This window comes from Leopardus geoffroyi, chromosome B2 (genome assembly GCF_018350155.1).
Source record: "Leopardus geoffroyi isolate Oge1 chromosome B2, O.geoffroyi_Oge1_pat1.0, whole genome shotgun sequence".
Classification (NCBI taxonomy): Eukaryota; Metazoa; Chordata; class Mammalia; order Carnivora; family Felidae; genus Leopardus; species Leopardus geoffroyi.
In genome coordinates, this window is record NC_059332.1 from 4,142,365 (window position 1) to 4,157,751 (window position 15,387).

General features: G+C 47.2%; 4 protein-coding genes across 4 annotated transcripts; 2 read left to right on the forward strand and 2 right to left on the reverse strand.

The window, feature by feature from the left end:
• Positions 1-1,773: 1,773 nt before the first annotated feature.
• On the reverse strand, positions 1,774-2,451 carry LOC123609398 (histone H2A type 1-H-like). The gene is made up of 3 exons (XM_045500410.1): positions 2,447-2,451; positions 2,337-2,395; positions 1,774-2,282 (listed from the first exon to the last, which is right to left on the reverse strand). The coding sequence occupies exons 1-3, from the start codon at positions 2,449-2,451 to the stop codon at positions 1,837-1,839; spliced, it is 510 nt and encodes a 169-aa protein (XP_045356366.1). The 3' UTR covers positions 1,774-1,836.
• On the forward strand, positions 2,422-3,819 carry LOC123607932 (histone H2B type 1-A-like). Its single transcript, XM_045497197.1, has one exon. The coding sequence runs from the start codon at positions 2,525-2,527 to the stop codon at positions 2,903-2,905; it is 381 nt and encodes a 126-aa protein (XP_045353153.1). The 5' UTR covers positions 2,422-2,524; the 3' UTR covers positions 2,906-3,819.
• A 9,389-nt stretch (positions 3,820-13,208) lies between these two features.
• On the reverse strand, positions 13,209-14,108 carry LOC123607931 (histone H2B type 1-A). The gene has a single exon (XM_045497196.1). The coding sequence runs from the start codon at positions 14,042-14,044 to the stop codon at positions 13,661-13,663; it is 384 nt and encodes a 127-aa protein (XP_045353152.1). The 5' UTR covers positions 14,045-14,108; the 3' UTR covers positions 13,209-13,660.
• Positions 14,109-14,352: 244 nt separating this feature from the next.
• On the forward strand, positions 14,353-14,778 carry LOC123607930 (histone H2A type 2-C-like). Its single transcript, XM_045497195.1, has one exon. The coding sequence runs from the start codon at positions 14,368-14,370 to the stop codon at positions 14,761-14,763; it is 396 nt and encodes a 131-aa protein (XP_045353151.1). The 5' UTR covers positions 14,353-14,367; the 3' UTR covers positions 14,764-14,778.
• The last annotated feature ends 609 nt before the right edge of the window (positions 14,779-15,387 follow it).

Genomic DNA, 15,387 nt, shown 5'->3' on the forward strand with positions numbered 1-15,387 from the left:
TATTTCCACTTCTGGGCTTCAGCATCAAGCCTTCTTTGTCCTAGTTCCTTCCCAGTATCATTTGTCTTTAATCCCCCCCATGCCCCATTTTTCCACAGCCCGATTCCAGTGGAATATTACATTTCTTTGACTAAGTGCTTGCTCGGGCTTCCTGACTTCATAAATGAAAGATAGCCAACATTCACCAAAAATGTCCTATTTACTTTATTCATTAAAAGTTTCTCATCTAACACAGTTTGCATGAACCAGAGGTGTACAAGGAGCATGCTTCCTTCATTGGATGTTATCATATCTCTTCAACACAGACTTTTTTCAGAACCTGGAACCATTTCATTCGCTGTAGATTCATCTTTTCCTTAAACGTCTAAGAGGGTACGTGCTAGGAAGCCTGTCTTTGAGGCCGGTAGCTCATTGGTGAGCTGTTTTTTCTCCCCACGTATCTTACCTCTCACTCATTTCCAACATTAATTTAAGCAATTTATATTTTTCCAGAAATCCTTATATCTCATCAGTATTTTTAAATAAGTTAACATGTTTTAGTGCATGTGTCCTTATAATTGTGAGACACTTCCAATTCTATAGGTTTAGACAAAGATGTTAATTTTTAATTTTGTGAACGTTTAAGGAATTTTTGTAGCTCATGTAATGTGCAGATTTTTGTTTGTTTTGCGTTGTGTTTGGAGAGTTTTAATGATTTCATTTTTGTACAAGACTTTTGCATTTGGCTGCTTTCCTTTTTCATGTTTTGTGGGGTTTTTTGCTCGTATGCAATACTAAAGGATCAGGAAAACATTTGCGGGCCCCTGGGTAGCCCGTGGCTTAAGCGTCCAACTGTTGACCTCAGCTCAGGTCACAATCTCATGGTTTGTGAGACCCAGCCCCACATCGGGCTCTGTGTGGACAGTTTGGATCCTATCCTGCTTGGGATTCTCTCCCCTCCCCCCTCACGCTCTGCCCCTCTGCACCTGCACGCACTTTCTCAAAATAAACTTGAAAAAAAATATTTGCTTCAAGTGGGTAAACCTCTTGAAATCAGTTCCTAATTCTCAAATAATTGATAGAAAGTTGCCTTGTCACCTTACAGACTCGAATATTGCTGCTAGGATTTTTACCATCAAAATGGTATCTGGCATTTTGAGATAGAACACCCTGAGAAATATACCTCCTGTCCCTTATTTACTGTTTTTCACAGATGGGCGTGAAATATTTGTGCCTTTTAGCTTTTGGCTAATTAGCAGGTCGTGGTTACAGACTTTCAGGATATGGAAGAATCCTAGAGCTCTGGGAATGGAAGGAAAGCCCTTGCTGTGGGCACTTGAGAAAATATGCCTATAGATGTCTATTGATTTGCTAGCTCCTTGGCTGACCTCCTGCAGGCACGCTATTTGCTTCTAATCTTCATGTAGTCTAACTCTACCCTCATTAAAACACAAACCCTACAGGAAGATTCCACATCTTCAGTCTTTTCCATGGGAATTGGGTGGTCACAACAGCCCGCATCTAAGTTGGCTCCGTTCCCCCACCCCTGGAAAATGGCACTTCTGCCCCCAGGAACTCGCTAGGTAGCAGCTCTGCAGACTCTGAAAGGCAAGGTCCATCAGCTCCATTGCCAAGTGTACTGCTCATTAAGGTGAACTGCTTCAGAGACCACGGTCACCATCAACTAGATCGTTTCCGGAGTCCTGTATAAAAAAAGAGCTGTGGTCAATTAAATCCTTACTCGTTGCCGAATCAGCGGTCTCCAAGCCCAAGCGGTTTCTCAGAAACTGAACAGCTCTGAAAAGAGCCTTTGATTCCGCTGTGGGCTTGTTTTTCTCCATTCTCCGGAAGCGCAGGTCACTTGCTGGATTTACTGCTTGTGAGACATTGCTTGCTCTGGACTTTGTGGCGGTGGCTCTCCGCCTTCTTGGGCAGCAGCACGGCCTGGATGTTGGGCAGGACGCCGCCCTGCGCGATGGTCACGCGGCCCAGCAGCTTATTGAGCTCCTCGTCGTTGCGGATGGCCAGCTGCAGGTGGCGCGGGATGATGCGCGTCTTCTTGTTGTCGCGGGCCGCGTTGCCCGCCAGCTCCAGGATCTCGGCCGTCAGGTACTCCAGCACGGCCGCCAGGTACACCGGCGCGCCGGCCCCCACCCGCTCGGCGTAGTTGCCCTTGCGGAGCAGGCGGTGGACGCGGCCCACCGGGAACTGCAGCCCGGCCCGCGACGAGTGCGTCTTGGCCTTGGCGCGAGCCTTGCCGCCCTGCTTCCCGCGCCCGGACACTGCCAAAGCGTAAACGGGTTCTAACGGAAAAAAAATTCCGTTAGGGCGGGTACAGGGCCTATTTATAGTCTGACTTGGGTTGTGATTTGCTATCTGATTGGCTGATCGTCTGGGATCCAATCTGAGGACCTTCCTGGAATCACCTCATGTACCATCATCCAATCAGATGTTGGCTGCCCAATGCGTCATTGAACGCCGTGCCTATAAATATCACCCTTGCAGCCCTCCAGTCTGTTAGTCTGATTGGACCTATTCAGCAGTTATGGCGGAGCTAGCTTCAAAAGGCACGACCATTTCCAAGAAAGGCTTCAAGAAAGCTGTAGCCAAAACCCAGAAGAAGGAAGGAAAGCGCAGGCGATGCCGCAGGGAGAGCTATTCTGTTTATGTCTACAAGGTGTTGAAGCAGGTGCACCCGGACACCGGCATCTCGCCCAAGGCCATGAGTACCATGAACTCCTTCGTCGGTGACATCTTCGAGCGCATCGCGGGCGAGGCGTCGCGCCTGGCGCACTTCAACAAGCACTCGGCCATCACGTCCCGGGAGATCCAAACGGCCGTGCGCCTGCTGCTGCCCGGGGAGCTAGCCAAGCACGCCGTGTCCGAGGGCACCAAGGCCGTCACCAAGTACACCAGCGCTAAGTAGAACTCCCGTCACTAGGCAAGGTTTATAACCCAAAGGCTCTTTTAAGAGCCACCCACAATTCTGAAGGGACTGTACAAGCTCTTAGTTAATGTGAGTTGGTCTTCCATCTAGAGAAACTTCTGGTTTTACCAGCAAATTGATTTCACTGCTTGCCAAGTTTACTTTGCTCACCGTAGAATATACTTGAAGAAAATGCTTGAGAAATAACTTATGAGTGGTTGCACGGACTATCTTTTAGTTTTAAATACGTATTTATGTTATACATATTTATAATGCATGTTATGTATTAAAATATATAATCTATATAATCCTACATCGGCACTTTTCAGTGAGGCTTGAGATCTAGGTGAAGCAATTTGGAAAGGGGAGTCATTTGAACAGAAGTTGTAATAATCCAGTGTCCTTGGAGGAGAGGTCCTTCCATGGGCTGTGAGGGCCATGGGAATATGGCTTGCCTTTCTCTAGGAGTCTTAGTTTTAAGTACCCTCTCAGATTACCAGGCAAGGAGCCTGGAGCTGTGGAAAAACTCAGGACAGTCTAGTACCCGAACATTAGGTTATTACCTGTTTTGCTTTCACTTTACATTGGCTGGTGTGTGAAAAATGTCCTGTGGATCAGGCTAGCTGTCCATTAACTGCTGATACTTGAGGACCAAAGCTCAGTTTGTTGATCTGACTTCATTTGAACATTTATTGCCATCCCTAAACTGGGCTATTTGTTGAACAGATTGACAAGAGTGTGGAGATCTTGCCGCGACACCTAATTCACATTTGTTACCCAATAGTCAGGCTAACCACAATCAGCCTGGCAAACATAACGTGAGTTGAGTTGACTCTCTTTTGCATAACTTCTTACAAGTTGTAATAGGATCATCTTTGTTTTGTGATTGGATCATTAAACTCGCATTTGTGCTATTACTGGACACAAATACCGAGACGTCCCAAATCGGGTCATATGGTATTTATCAAAATAGGATGCCCAGTATTCAAGTCACGTGACTTTGGGTACAAGATCATAATCATCTGGATGCTTCTTAGAGAGCCCACAAGCATTTAAAGAAAATCAGTGATGGGGCACCTGGGTGGTTCAGTCGGTTAAGCATCTGACCGTTGGTTTTAGCTCACGTCACGATCTCGCATTTCGCTGACAGTGCGGAGCCTGCTTGGGATTCTCTCTCTTTACTCCTCCCCAACTCTCACTCTTTCTCAATCAATAAAAAATCAATAAATCAATAAACTTAAAAAAGGATCAGTGATAAAGGCCATAGAAATGGACATTAAAAAGAAGGGATCAAATTATTATAACTACTTCCCAGAGACCTGTGGTCTATCTGGAGTCCCCAATTTGACTGTTAATTTCTATTTTTATTCTTCCCTTTTAAAAAATAGATTTAATGTTGGGGCGCCTGGGTGGCTCAGTCGGTTAAGCGGCCGACTTCGGCTCAGGTCATGATCTCGTGGTCCGTGAGTTTGAGTCCCGCATCGGGCTCTGTGCTGACAGCTCAGAACCTGGAGCCTGTTTCAGATTCTGTGTCTCCCTCTCTCTGACCCTCCCCCGTTCATGCTCTGTCTCTCTCTGTCTCAAAAATAAATAAACGTTAAAAAAATTTTTTTTTAAATAGATATAATGCGTATACATTTTTGCAGAGAAAAACCCAAACTTTAGCACCATTTGATTAAATATATGTAGTAAAAATTCATAGGAGAAAAGTATCATGTGCTTTTGTACATAGTGAGACAGCCGCTGAACGCCTTAGCTGGGGGTCCTTCAGGGAGCTAGCAGATGGGGCATCTGTGCCACACTGTATAGGAAAGGGGCATCATCTCCAGCCGGGGTCAAGCTGCGCTGATTATACCTTATGAAACAACAGGTATCCACACAGCTCCCACATTCTTATCAACTCTGGAGTTGAAAGGTATCATTTTTCGGTCTGGTGCTTTCCTTTATCAGCATGTATTTAAGATTCATCCATTTTTGTTATGTGGATTAATATCTTGTTGCTTTTTATCACTGAATAACTCTGCTGTATGGATATACCACAGTTTGTCTATCCATTTACCTATTGCAAGGGATTGGTTCCTTCCACTTTTTAGCCCTTGTAAGTAAAGTTGTTATAAATACTTGTGTGCAGGTTTGGGGCGCCCTGGGTGGCTCAGTCCGTTAAGCGTCTGACTTTGACGCAGGTCATGATCTCAGGGTCCGTGAGTTTGAGCCCCGAATCGGGCTCTGTGCTGACAGCTCGGAGCCTGCTTCAGATCCTCTGTCTCCCTCTCTCTACCCACCCCCCCATCTGTCTGTCTGTCTGTCTGTCTCCCTCGAAAGTAAATAAATGTTAAATAAAAGTAAATACTTGTGTGCAGGTTTGTGTGGACATAGTTTCAGACCGTTGGGAAAATGTCACCAGGAGCACAGTTGCTGGCTTGGATGTTTAGCTGTGTGAGGAACTCTTCGATTGTCTTCCATAGTGACTGTGCCTTTGAGCATTCTCACAAGGGGTGAACGAGAATTCTTGTTCCATACCCTCGTCAGCATTTGGTAATGTCATGTGTTGGATTTTAGCCGTTCTAGTAGGTGTATAATATCTCGTTGTTTAATTTGTATTTCCCTAATGACAGTTATGTTGAGGATCTTGTGATAACGCTTGTCTGACATCTGTATATCTTTTTGGGGAGCTGTCTGTCCAGATCTTTTGCCTGTTCTTTAATTGGGTTTACTTTACTCTTGAGTTTCAGGCGTTTTGAAAAATATGTTCTGGATACAAGTCCTTTAGAAGATACATGATCTTCAAATATTTTCTCCATCTGTGGTCTGTCTTTTCATTCTCTTACCAGTGTCTTTAGCAGAGCCTATGTTGTTAATTTCAGAAATGTCCAGTAGAAATATAATGCAAGCCACAAATACTGGCCACATAGGTCGCTTGAAACTTTCCAGTAGCCACATTCAAGGTACAAAAAAGAAACAGGTGAAAGTAATTTTAGTCAAACATTTTGTTTAATATACCAAAAATATTATAATTTCAGTGACTCAGTCGGTTAAGCATCTGACTTTGGCTCAGGTCATGATCTTACGGTTCGCGAGTTTGAGTCCCACATCGGGTGACATCAAGCCCCGCTTTGGGTGAGCCCTGCTTCTCTCTCTCTCTCTCTCTCTCTCTCTCTCTCTGCTTCTCACTCACTTGCCCCCCATCTCAAAATAAGGGTATAATTTCAACATGTAATAAAGAGAAAAATTATAATTTGCATATTAAAAAATTAGGGTTTTGAAATCCCATGTGCATTTTGCTCTTATGGCATGTCTTAGTTCAGGCCTGCAACATTTCAAGCGCTCAATTACATGTGGCTAGTGGACACTAGACTAAACTCTCTCTCCAGGCAGCCTAAACCGTACCCCTCGCTCTAAACACCTATGGCAGACGCACAAATCAATCTCTGCGGTCCCACGCTCTCCATGAATTCTAACCGGTAACTTCAGCTGCTTACTCCTCAGCATCACTTCTCTGCTATCACACAGCCACCTCTGAATTCTCCCCACGAGGATTCGCAGTGTCCCCTGACAGAGCGTTTTCAATCTCCGTGGTTCGTTGCCCCCATGGGGCCGCCCCATTCGCACGGTTGTTCAAGCCAGAAATGCGGTATTTGTCCTGGTTAGTTCCTTTGTTCAGCCTCTGCTTCAATCTATCTGCAAGCTACGTGGATTTTATTTCCTGTATGTTTCTGTCGTGTGATTACTTTCCACCGTCTCCACCGCCACCGTGTTTGTCCAGACCCCGTCATCTAGGGCACACGTGGATTACTGTCCCTCCCTAGTCTCAGTGCTCTTAATCTTGTCTCCCTAAAACCCACTCTCTGCTCAACTGACAAAGTAGTCTTAGAGGAGAAAACTTTTCGTTTTCACCAACCATTACCTGAAATTTAGCATTCCTTTCCATCATGAATACCGAAGAGCAACCAGAGCAGTCAGATTAGCCATACTGGTGGCTTCGTTGACAAGGAAATCACAGCTGTAGTCCCAGCACTTCACCGCGGTTACAGATTTCTCAGGACATGGTTTATGCTCACGAGAACCTTAAAATGTTGTCATTGTTATTTTGCTATTTGAAGTGCGAATGAAGAAGCACAAATACTACTATAGCAAACATTTTAAAAATATTTTGGAAACGATTTCAATCTGGCACTATTTTTTGTTGTTAAATACGTACTTAGGTATTTCTTCTAAGAAGATGATTATAGGATCAATTAGACTTCAAAGGAAATCCATAATACAATAAATTAAGGACGCCTGTTTAAGGATTCCAGCAAACATCTTACGCATAAAGGAGACAGATGACATAAAAATCAGATGGCAGAATTCCCCTCATATTCCACTTGGGATCAGATGACTGAATCTTCCTTAGCGTTAGACGGATTCCTTCCTCAAGGATGCCGATTCTCTGGTGACAGGATACGGGGGTTACTAAGGTACCCCATTCTGTCCGTGCACATGTGTCTGCCAGAAACATACATCTTTTTTTTTTTAATGTTTATTTTATTTATTTTTAATCTTTGTTAATGTTTCTTTTTGAGAGAGAGAGAGCACAAGCAGGGGAGGGGCAGAGAGAGAGGGAGACACAGAATGGGAAGCAGGCTCCAGGCTCTGAGCCATCAGCACAGAGCCCGATGCGGGGCTCAAACTGATGAACCGTGAGGTCATGACCTGAGCCAAAGTCAGACGCTTAACCGACTGAGCCATCCAGGAGCTCCTGTTTTATTTATTTTTGAGAGAGAGTGGTAGAGAGCAAGCGGGGGAGGGGCAGAGAGAGGGAGACAGAATCCCAAGCAGGCTCTGTGCTGCCAGCAGTGCAGGGCTTGAACCCCAAACCATGAGATTGCGACCTGAGCCGAAACCAAGAATCGGACGCTCAACTGACTGAGCCACCCAGGCGCTCCAGAAACACACGTGATCATCATCATTGTCGTTTTTATCAGTGAAACAGAATTTCTCCCATTACTTGTGCCATCCGCCCCCGAACGTGATTGGAGACGAAGAGCCGAAGAACATCGGGGGTCAGATGAGAGCTAACCTTTCCTGGAGGGCGAGTCCGAATCAGGAAACTCCGTTTGTCGGTTTCCCCAGGGCAGCTGCAACAAGTTACCACAAACTGGGTGGCTGAAAACAACAAATCTGTTCTTTCACTGTTTTGAAAGCCAGAAGTCCAAAATCAGACGGCCGGCAGGGCTGGCTCTCTGGAGGCTCTGAAGGAGGATGTGTCCCATGTCTCTCCCCGGGCTGCTGGTGGCGGCTGGCAATCTTGGGTGTCCTTGCCTTGCAGCCGCCTTGCTCCGCTCTCTGGCCGCCTCAGGTTTCCCGTGGCCGCCCCGTTCTGCATCTCTGTGTCTGTGAGGTCCCTCGCCTGTCTCTTATTAGGATACCTTAAATCCAGGATGATCTCCTCTCGTGATTCTTTTAATTACATCTTAATTATAGCCCATTCACAAACAAGGTACCGGGGATCAGGACCGGGACACGTCCTTTTACGGGACGCGGCTGAACCCATCACACATCACAAATTAACAGGCCGCCCCAAAGGTTTGGCTTAACGTGGGTTCACTCAAAATTTGCATCACGCTACCTGGGCTGACGTGACTGACTGATGACTGGGCAAATGACTCTCTTTTGTCTAGGGGAGTGGGCAGGCATCGGGTCTCAGAACCACTGGAACTGGCTCTTGGTGCCAGCGGGTCTGGTGACTTTGAGCGTGGACCCTGACTGGCCCGTCTGCCTACGTGACGATGTCACTGATCCAGCCATCCCTGGGCAGGGGGACAGGTGCAGGGACACGTTCTTGTTGATGTAGGTGGCCTCGGTGGCTTCCCGGGACATCTAGAAGCCCAGACTGATGTCCTTATGGAGCTTCTCCTGGCCAGTTTCTCCAAGCGGGACCTTGTTATTTTGAAAGATGGCCAGCAGCTTTGAGTAGGCATGCTCAGCCTGGATGTGTACTGTCTTCCGGGTCACCTGAGAAAAAGCTGGACTGAAGTATTTTTAGGGGTGCCCGCGTGGCTGTCGGTTGAGCTAAGCATCTGGCTTAATTTGGGCTCAGGTCGTGATCTCACAATTCATGAGATCCAGCCCTGCGTCGGTCGGGCTCTGTACCCACAGCGTGGAGCCTCCTTGGGATTCTCTCTCCCTCGCTCTCTCTGCCCCTCCTCTGCACGCTCTCTCTCTCTCTCTCTCTCAAAATAAATAAACTTTTGTAAAAAGCTGGACTAAAGTAGTTTAGACTAAATTATAGACCATGCAAAGCCTTCTATGGGCATTTATATCTCCCTCATTCACGACTGACTGAGAACGCGCATGTTCTGTCTACCTCGCTGTACTAGAAGGGAAACACAGAATAAGGTTCTGTCTGGTTCTCTGACACACACACCTTCATTCACTGAGCAAATGTTTGCAGAATAGAGAAAAGGGAAACAATTTTAAAACCCTTTCGGAAAACTAAGGAATAATAATAAAATGCAGCCACTTGGCCTGACTGGCCCTCCGCTAGAGGGAGAGCGGTGGTGCCTGCCGGGGCAGCGGTGAGGACGTTAGCTGGTCTGGCTCACGCTGGCCCCGCTCCCTGGGAGGCTTTCCCTGGCCCCGCATACCCTCAAGGTCCCATCTGAGAAAAGGCTGGCAAGTTTCTCCTTTTTTTTTTTTTTATTATTATTTATTTTGCAAGAGAGAGAGGGAGCACAAGTGGGAGAGGAACAGAGAGGGAAAGAGAGAATCGCAAGCAGGCCCCATGCTTTCAGCACAGAACCCAGTGTGGGGCTCGAACTCACGAACTGTGAGATCACGACCTGATCTGAAATCAAGAGTCAGATGCTTCACTGACGGAACCGCCCCGGTGCCCCAGAAGTTTCTCCTTTGAGAGTGGCACCAATGGAGGTTTTTCTCCTATTCAGACTGGGAGGCATTATGATGGCTTTAGGGTAAGGACAGCATCCGGGCTTCTCCGGGGACCGAGGTGCTCTGTCCTTTTCCCAGGCCTCCCCTTACGGGCACTCATTGTGCTCTCTGCTCTGTAACCAACCAGCACTACAGCCTAGAATTAGAGAGAGACAGGGAGTTCTCCCCCCCTTCCAGGGCAGATCCTGACAGGGAATCCTTTCAGGCCACAGCCGGAGGTGCAGGGGGAGGTGGGTAGGGGTGGGGGGGGACACGTCAGGGATCCTCTTGCCCCAGGTCCCACACCAAACCCTCCTGTATCGAAGGCAGAGCCCGGCTCAGTGGCGGCCCCGTCCTCAGAAAATTCTGTCTTGCCAATCTGTTACTCAGGGATTGAGATGACGTCAACAGGCAGACAGCACCTTTCCTAAAACACACGTTTTAAAGTCCATTTTGAAACAACAACAAAAACCCATTTTTTTTTTCTGCTTTCACATGGATTGTCTTAGACTAAAGCTTTCCTCTTTTTTTTTTTTTTTAATTTTTTTTTTTCAACGTTTATTTATTTCTGGGACAGAGAGAGACAGAGCATGAACGGGGAAGGGGCAGAGAGAGAGGGAGACACAGAATCGGAAACAGGCTCCAGGCTCCGAGCCATCAGCCCAGAGCCTGACGCGGGGCTCGAACTCACGGGCCGCGAGATCGTGACCTGGCTGAAGTCGGACGCTTAACCGACTGCGCCACCCAGGCGCCCCAAAGCTTTCCTCTTATCTGTCTGAAATGGCTGGTCTTCGGAGGTCACAAACCCATTCCAGCCTCCTCTGTGCCACTGAGTTCCCTAAAGCTGGGTTCTTGGCCTGCATTTGGTCTGCAAGTCTGATCTAAGGAGAGACCATTTGGCCAGCTGCTTTGCTTTGCTAATAACAATAGTTTGCAAGTTCCTGGTGGAGAATGAAGAAATGACGTGTATGTCTCAGCAACTCTCACATGTTAATGAAGATTCAGAATATTTCCTGAACCCGTGGGAATAAGGTGAACCATAGCTCAGAGGAAAAAAAAATAGTTTCAATGCTTATATTAATAAAAAGCATAAATACAGGCAGTTCTTCAGGTGGTAAGAAATCTTAAAAATGACAACGCAAGGCGATCTTAAGAAATGGGGAAAATCATGATTTTTCCATAATATCTGACCATTTTTATCTAGACATTTAAAAACTCCCTTAACTCTCTATTATAATTATGGAAGGAAGTGAAAAAAATATTTAGGAAGTTGTAATTTAAAATATTAAGGAACACCTGGGTGGCTTAGTCGGTTAAGGCTCTTGGTTTGGTTCAGGTCATGATCTCCCAACTCGGGAGATCGAGGCCCGCCTCGGGCTCTGCGACAGCACAGAGCTTGCTTGGGATGCTCTGTCTCCCTCTGTCGCTGCCCCTCCCCCATTCACACTCTCTCTGTCTCAAAGATACACATTAAAAAAAAAAAAGAATATTTTACAAAATAAAATACAATATGAAAACAATGAGAAAGTGTCATTTCTTTTTTAAAAACTTACCGAAAGAAGTTGAACAGTGGTCGCCGCTTTCTGGTCCTGTAACTTAGGGTACAGAGTAAGCGTCTTTTCTGTGCCTTGCTGAATCGTCATGTCTCTTTCTAAATCCGGATCAGCTTCCAACATGTTGTTCTTTGTAGTTTCAATGTTGTGAAATCCCTTTGAGAATCCCTGTCGTACGAAGTGTTTTGCCAGTCACTTTCTCTGGAACGGCTTCATCCTTTTCGACACAAACACTTTCTAATTTAGGTCCTCAAGTTCGCCGTCCCCGAGTTCCTCTGCGAGTCTCCATTGTGAGGGCGCCCGCCGCCCTACTGCCGGCTCTTTCTTCTAGAATGCCATTTGTATGCCACTCGAATTCCACTGGTAGGGTTATTACTTTCCATTTTTTTGTTATACTTTCATCTCGGTGGCTAAGTCTCTTTTGATTATCATTTTTTGTCGGGCACAATGATCCCTGGGAGACAAAGCGGCAACTAGAAGTACATGCTTTCTGTTTGTGCCCAGACAGGGTAACATGTGCACTGTCCAGGGACAACACAGTTTACAATAAGTGACAGGATAAGTCACGTGATAGATCATGCCGCACAGCTGTTATTTGCACAGTGACTCGTGAACTGAAGATCCGGCAATGAAGTTTGTCATTTAGACAGTGACTCACTACTGAAATGTGAACCGTGTTGTCGGGCCGTTTGTGGTGTTTAACTGAACTGTGGAAACTGATCGCTTCTCGGCCTTTTGGCCAAGATCAAGTTGCGAACTGTGGAAACTGAAATTCGTTTCTATCAAAACCACGCACTGTGAGAAGTGTCTTTGTGAAGGAAGCACTCCCCTAAAGAAGCTAGGAGAAATCACAGTACAATGAATCCGTGGAAGGCGAAGTGGTAAATGATGGAAAGCCTAGAAGAGAATAATTGGGAAAAAGAAAAATGGAACTGGTTTTAAATTTTTCATTACAGTAAAATTACAATAAATGCAAAAGGTAAAGAAATCACAAATATGGGTACCTGGGTCACTCAGTCGGCTAAGCATCTGACTCTCGATGGTGGCTCAGGTCATGATCTCACAGTTCACGGATTCAAGGTCCACTCCGGGCTCTGCGCTGACAGTGCGGAGCCTGCTTGGGATTCCCTCTCTTTCCCCCTTTCTCTGCCCCTCCCCCACTCACAGTCTCCCTCCCTCTCTCTCTCTCTCAAAATAAATGAACTTAAAAAAAACAAAAGGGACAATGAAGTTCTCAGGGAAGGTGTTTCTTACTCTCAGAGACCCGGTAAAATAGAGTGTCTCTTCTAGCCTTTACTTCGTCCCATCCGCACTTGGACCTGGAACCAGCATGAGGATTGAGTCAGGGTGTAAAGAGCTGAGGCGATCAGGACGACGGAGCCAGCGCTCTGATCATCCCACTCCTGAAATTTCTGTGCCTTTGGGCATTGTGATCAGCGACATCATTACGTCAACTTGTTCCTTGGGTGCTTCCGGTTATTCGCGGCCAAAACATAATCTGAGGTGAAAGCGGAGTCAGGTTTGGTCTGAAAAGAGCTGTTTTTATTAACATCCTTACTTTCCTTTTGCCCACATAATCCTGAGGGACTTTGGGTAAATCAGGGTAGCCTGTAGAGTGGTCACACAGTTGACAGGGGATGTGGGAGCTATGTGCTTGTCTGCTGTTTCCCAGTCTTACTGGGGCGACTGGGATCCCTGATGAGACACACTGTTGCTCCTCACTTCGTGGGCACAGATGTTCCAGGTCTGTTTCTTGAGGACCCCCCACTACGGCATGCAAGGGTCTCTACCAAGGCAGTTTCACTGTGCACATAGGTTATTTTATAGGATTTTCTAGGATTTTACCACGTGCTAATTTTTTTGTCAAGTGGTACTGAAGTTTATCTCATGCAAAGGAATATATACCTACATATTTATATATTTGAAAACACTTAAATCATAAAAATGATAGAAGTTGAGAATTTGAGCGAAAACACAGGTTTACTGGAAGTCATTTGGTCCCTTCTTTTTAAGGTTGTTAAACTCAACTTTAATACTTGGCCTCCTCTGAGAGAGGCCAGAGGAGCCAGGAGGACACAAACACCATTTAATGATCAACCCTACAACAGAACAAGTGATAACGTGTAGAAAAACAAGGTCAAAAGGAAAGCGATTCAGTTAAGTTAGTTTCCCAGTCGGTTGTGTAGTATCTAACTGCTCAATCGAGGTGGAGTGCACACCCCTAATTCAGAGGAGATTAGTGGCTCTGAAAAGAGCCTTTGGGGTTGAGTAGGAAGGCGCTTACTTGGCAAGTCTACTTGGAGCTGGTGTACTTGGTGACGGCCTTGGTGCCCTCGGACACGGCGTGCTTGGCCAGCTCCCCGGGCAGCAGCAGGCGCACGGCCGTCTGGATCTCCCGGGACGTGATGGTCGAGCGTTTGTTGTAATGCGCCAGGCGCGACGCCTCTCCGGCGATGCGCTCGAAGATGTCAGTGACGAAAGAGTTCATGATGCTCATGGCCTTGGACGAGATGCCGGTGTCGGGGTGCACCTGCTTCAGCACCTTGTAGATGTAAATGGAATAGCTCTCCTTGCGGCATCGCTTACGCTTCTTGCCTTCCTTCTTCTGGGTTTTGGTTACAGCTTTTTTGAAGCCTTTCTTGGAAATGGTCGTACCCTTGGAAGTCAGCTCCGGCATGGCGGGTGCACAGCTTTCTAGCGTTAGAGCTCTACAGTTACGGCTCCAATGGCTCCAAACCCATCTCAAGTAAACCAACAGGTTCGGGGCTGGGCCGACTGGTATTTATAGGCACAGTGCTGACATGACGTACAGAGCAGACACCATCTGATTGGATATCGGGTGGTGGCGTGAATGTAAATGAGGTGATTCTGGCGAGGCTTCCGATTGGGTAGATGACCATCAGCCAATCAGATAGCAAATCACAACCTCCCAGCATGCTATAAATAGGCCCAGTAGCGGTCTCTTCAGCAACAGCTTTTGTGCCATCCGTTGGACTAGCTATGTCTGGGCGAGGGAAGCAGGGCGGCAAGGCTCGTGCCAAGGCCAAGTCCAGGTCTTTTAAAGCAGGGCTGCAGTTCCCGGTGGGCCGCGTGCACCGCCTGCTCCGCAAGGGCAACTACGCCGAGCGGGTGGGGGCCGGCGCGCCGGTGTACCTGGCGGCCGTGCTGGAGTACCTGACGGCCGAGATCCTGGAGCTGGCGGGCAACGCGGCCCGCGACAACAAGAAGACGCGCATCATCCCGCGCCACCTGCAGCTGGCCATCCGCAACGACGAGGAGCTCAACAAGCTGCTGGGCCGCGTCACCATCGCGCAGGGCGGCGTCCTGCCCAACATCCAGGCCGTGCTGCTGCCCAAGAAGACCGAGAGCCACCGCCACAAAGTCCAGAACAAATAATTTCCAAGCCGTGAATCGTAGCGAGTGTGACCTGAACCGTTTGCAGAAAAAAACCAAAGGCTCTTTTCAGAGCCACTCAGATGGTCAATGGAGGCTGTGCATGAAATGGCAAAGGTTAGAACTGCGCTTCACCGGGAATAGGCGGCCGTGTACCTATATCCACATACGGTGAGTCTTCGTAAGGTTACGGCATTTGACCTGTCTTTCGGTTCTGTGAACCGGTTCTTTGAGAGTTTTAGCGGAAGCTTTCCCAGGGAGCTGACCTGAGTTGAGAGTCCCCACATCTTGGAGTCCGTGGGAGGAGGGGCTGACTCCCAATTAGTTAAGCATTATAACCACCACTTGGTTTCTGTGTTAATGTAAACAGGCGGGTTTCATACTAATACCACAGTGAGTCAAGGACTCAAGTGGTTGGGGAAGAACAAACAGGAGGTGTAAGCTTGCGTCTCCCACGTGGCAGTCCGGCAGCACGTCGTTAATATTCAGTATCCTGAAATCTTTATATTGAAACAAAAGTTATGTTAACCTTCAAGTTTGGTGAAGGGGCATTTGAGCGTTTGATACCCGCGGCTTCACACATGCCTACTAAAAAGCCCTAGAGGGGCACCTGGGCGGCTCAGTCCA

Coding starts and splice junctions, on each gene's coding strand:
- LOC123609398 (XM_045500410.1), bottom strand. Junction 2,283..2,336: donor GATAGCAAATCACAACCCAA/GTCAGACTATAA, acceptor TTTTTCCGTTAG/AACCCGTTTACGCTTTGGCA.
- LOC123607932 (XM_045497197.1), top strand. CDS start 2,525: ATGGCGGAGCTAGCTTCAAAAGGCACGACCATTTCCAAGAAAGGCTTC.
- LOC123607931 (XM_045497196.1), bottom strand. CDS start 14,044: ATGCCGGAGCTGACTTCCAAGGGTACGACCATTTCCAAGAAAGGCTTC.
- LOC123607930 (XM_045497195.1), top strand. CDS start 14,368: ATGTCTGGGCGAGGGAAGCAGGGCGGCAAGGCTCGTGCCAAGGCCAAG.